Source organism: Nestor notabilis, unplaced genomic scaffold (assembly GCF_000696875.1).
Source record: "Nestor notabilis isolate BGI_N333 unplaced genomic scaffold, ASM69687v1 scaffold15891, whole genome shotgun sequence".
Classification (NCBI taxonomy): Eukaryota; Metazoa; Chordata; class Aves; order Psittaciformes; family Psittacidae; genus Nestor; species Nestor notabilis.
The window spans coordinates 1,071-4,312 of record NW_009914541.1 but is presented as its reverse complement, the minus strand read 5'-3'; the positions used below and the strand labels follow the sequence as shown (position 1 = coordinate 4,312).

The 3,242-nt window shown below is 48.2% G+C and overlaps 1 protein-coding gene across 1 annotated transcript in view; it reads right to left on the bottom strand.

Moving 5' to 3' along the window:
• LOC104412880 (nuclear pore complex protein Nup98-Nup96-like) overlaps window positions 1–1,670 on the bottom strand; it is a gene marked incomplete at its 3' end in the record, with an annotated part of 30,708 nt that extends 29,038 nt beyond the window's left edge. Inside the window, 3 exon segments of the mRNA XM_010023710.1 lie at window positions 202–381; window positions 824–925; window positions 1,589–1,670. Of these exon segments, the coding sequence (XP_010022012.1) occupies window positions 202–381; window positions 824–925; window positions 1,589–1,661 (355 nt within the window).
• Between the last annotated feature and the right edge of the window lie 1,572 nt (window positions 1,671–3,242).

The following is a 3,242-nucleotide window of genomic DNA, read 5'->3' as shown; positions in this document are numbered from 1 at the left end:
ATCACAAGTACGGATTTTGTAGCCATAAGCCTCACTCTTGGCTGCTGGGGACCACAACAGTGTCACTGTATCCTTCAGAAGGAATATCACAAACCCCACTCTTCATGACTCTTGTAGAAGCTCCACACGTGCACCCAGAGCACTGTGTGCTCTCCGAAGACAAGCAGCAATGCTCAGGGGACAGGCAGCAGCTTCACTCACTTCCAAACCCAGCTGGCTTATTCTGCGCAAAGGCATTGCTCTGGGATGAGAAGAGGCCTCCCCCAGTGCTGGTCGTTCCAAACAGGCTGTTTGATGTCCCAGTTGATGTTCCAAAGCCAAAGCTAGTGCTTGTGGAGGAGGTGGCTGGCTGATTAAACGTCGTGGAACCAAATAATCCTCCTGCGGACAGAAGTAGAGCATTAATCATTTGCAATACTCAATTGCTTGCGGGGGGTGGGTGGGTTTAGGGTTCTTCAACTATTCAGAACAGCAGGTCACTGTTCTGTGGTGTCAGAGTCTTCCCATACACACATCCAAGACGTTACAGGCTTCCCTATGCTCTTTAAAAGCATTTTAACTGAAGCAGTTCTGATCTAACAAAGGATAAGAGCTTCCTCCCGAGGGCATTGAGAGACCATTAATCATTTACAGTCATCGACTGCTTGAGGGTGTTGAGGATTTTACTGTTGTTTTGGGGTGAGTTTTTTGGTTGGGTGGGTTGAGCTTGTTGCATTTGTTGATGGTTGCTTGGGTTTCTTTCTATTCTTTTCCTTCCCCACACCTCCTTAATAACGTCCTTCTTTCAGGACTGGTTTCCCCTCCAACCACCCCAGAGCAGTACCTGGTTTTGTCTGTGTACTCCCAAAGAGGCTGCCAGTATTGTTGTTTGACCCAAAGGCTGATGTTCCAAACGCTCCTCCACTTGTTGTCCCAAAGCCAGCATCTGAAATCACCACTGGAGTTTAGATAAGCCATGTTCTGAACATGGATACAAGGAACTAAATGCTGTAACTGCCTTTTTAATGTCCCAAAAGAAGTTTGTTCATGTCTAACTACACTTCAGTGCCTGGGGTATGGGAAGTGGTATCATTAATACTTCTATGGGGCTCCTGAAGCAAAGGGCTGGGATAATTGAGTCAGTCACTGCTACACAGTGCAAAGAGACTCCTCTGCTGGGGCTCTACCACTTCTAGTGACCCATGGCCATATAAACAGCACTGGTGTGCTTCCTTCCTACAAACAGAGCATATAAACAGTTTCTGGTCTGATTTAGTGGCTAAAACCTCACTTGTTGTGGTATCTGCAACGTGTATCTCCACAAGACACCCCTCAGAGTACAGAATATTCCTTCCAACACTTCCCAATGCATCCAGTATTAACTGAAAGAATCCCCACCCCAGCAAGGTGGCCTTCATCTGAGCTAATCCTCCTCTTAAAAAAGGCAGTTTCCATACTGTACATGGAATCCTGGTATCCACCCAAATTAGGAGCTTGGTTAGTGGAGAAGCCTGCCCCTGACTCAGCCCTCTGATTCCATCACAAAGAACCACCACCTGATCCTGCAGAACAACCACTTGAAGTGCTGAAAGGTCAGTTCATTACTTACTTTGTCCAAAAGTTGAAGTTGTCCCAAAGCCAGTGCTGCCTCCAAACGGAGTCCCAAAGGATTTGTTAAACATTTTTGGGATCTATCAGGTTCTTCCCTTCAACCTGAAAAGACAAATTCAGCTTTTAGTTAAGACTTACCTTCAAAACTCATTTTTCAGCTTCCTCAGGGCTGATGTAAGCAATGTAATGAGTGCTGAGGCCACAGAGCACATGGCAGCAGGTTTATGTCACACTAAACAATGCAAACCACTGCCACAAGGCCACGAGGGACACGGAACTAATGTCCTGGTGACCTCCCAAAGAAGCTGCCTCCCACCTTTAATCATGGTGAGGTTTCCTGCCCAACATACAGACTGGGCCTGTAGGGACAGGCCAAAGAGAATGGCTTGAACCTGCCAGAGGGGAGATTGAGATGAGCTCTTGGGCAGAAGCTCTTCCCTGGGAGGGTGCTGAGGCGCTGGCACAGGGTGCCCAGAGAAGCTGTGGCTGCCCCATCCCTGGCAGTGTTCAAGGCCAGGTTGGACACAGGGGCTTGGAGCAACCTGCTCTAGTGGAAGGTGTCCCTGCCCGGGGCAGGGGTTGGAGCTGGATGAGCATGAAGGTCCCTTCAACCCAACCCATTCCATGATTCCATGGTTCTATGACTGAAATAACCTTAAGTGAAACTACTCCCCTGATCCATGTGTTCCCAACAAAATGCTCCAGAACATCCCACACTAACAGCACTTCCCACATCTGTGTCTACAAGCATTTGACCCACCTCAGGCAACACAAGCTCAGTCCTGCTCAACCATGGGGGGGTGGAACTGGATGATCTTAAGGTCTCTTCCAACACAAACCGTTCTATGATTCTATCTCGGCTCCTGAAAGAGCACCAATGGGACACCTTGCTACAGACACAGGATTCACACTGCAGCTCCTGCAGCACTTTCAGGGTTTTCCCGGATTTTTCCATTAAATCCCATTTGCCAACTCCTTCAAACAAGACAAGTGGAACTGCACAGCACAGGAATTGCAGGAATACCCGTTCCATCTGCTTCCCACTAACGCTCGTGGGGCTGCACCGGGATTTCCTTCACTTTCTAAAGCTCACTGCTTCCAAGTACTTGCTCAGGGGAGTTTCATCCCAATTCACAACCCTCTGGTTGATTTCCAGACATATGTAGTTGTGCTGCCTCACCCCAAGCTCTTCTCCAAGCACAAACACAACTTTACGGCTCTTTTCAACAACCCACAACACATCCTTAGCCCTGCCCCAGACAGAGCTGCCTTTTCCTGCACTAAGGCCGGCACCTACTGGCTCCAATTGGAAAACACTGTTGTTATCCACAGAACAATTCCCTCTTGGCAGCATCATTAATCCACAGCAGTGCAGGATTAAGAAGTTTAGAAAATTAAGACATGGCCCCTATCAGGAACATTTACAAAACACTACTTAGGGTCACATTAGGTTAACAGTGTTCCACATAAGGACACGCTGACTTGGAGCACTTTGACATTTTTTAAACTCCATTTAGGTTTTCCTGGAGGCTCCATCATCCAGAATAGTGATAAACTCATGGAATGGGTTGGGCTGAAGGGACCTTGAAGCTCCTCTAGTCCCAACCCCCTGCCCCGGGCAGGGACACCTTCCACTAGAGCAGGTTGCTCCC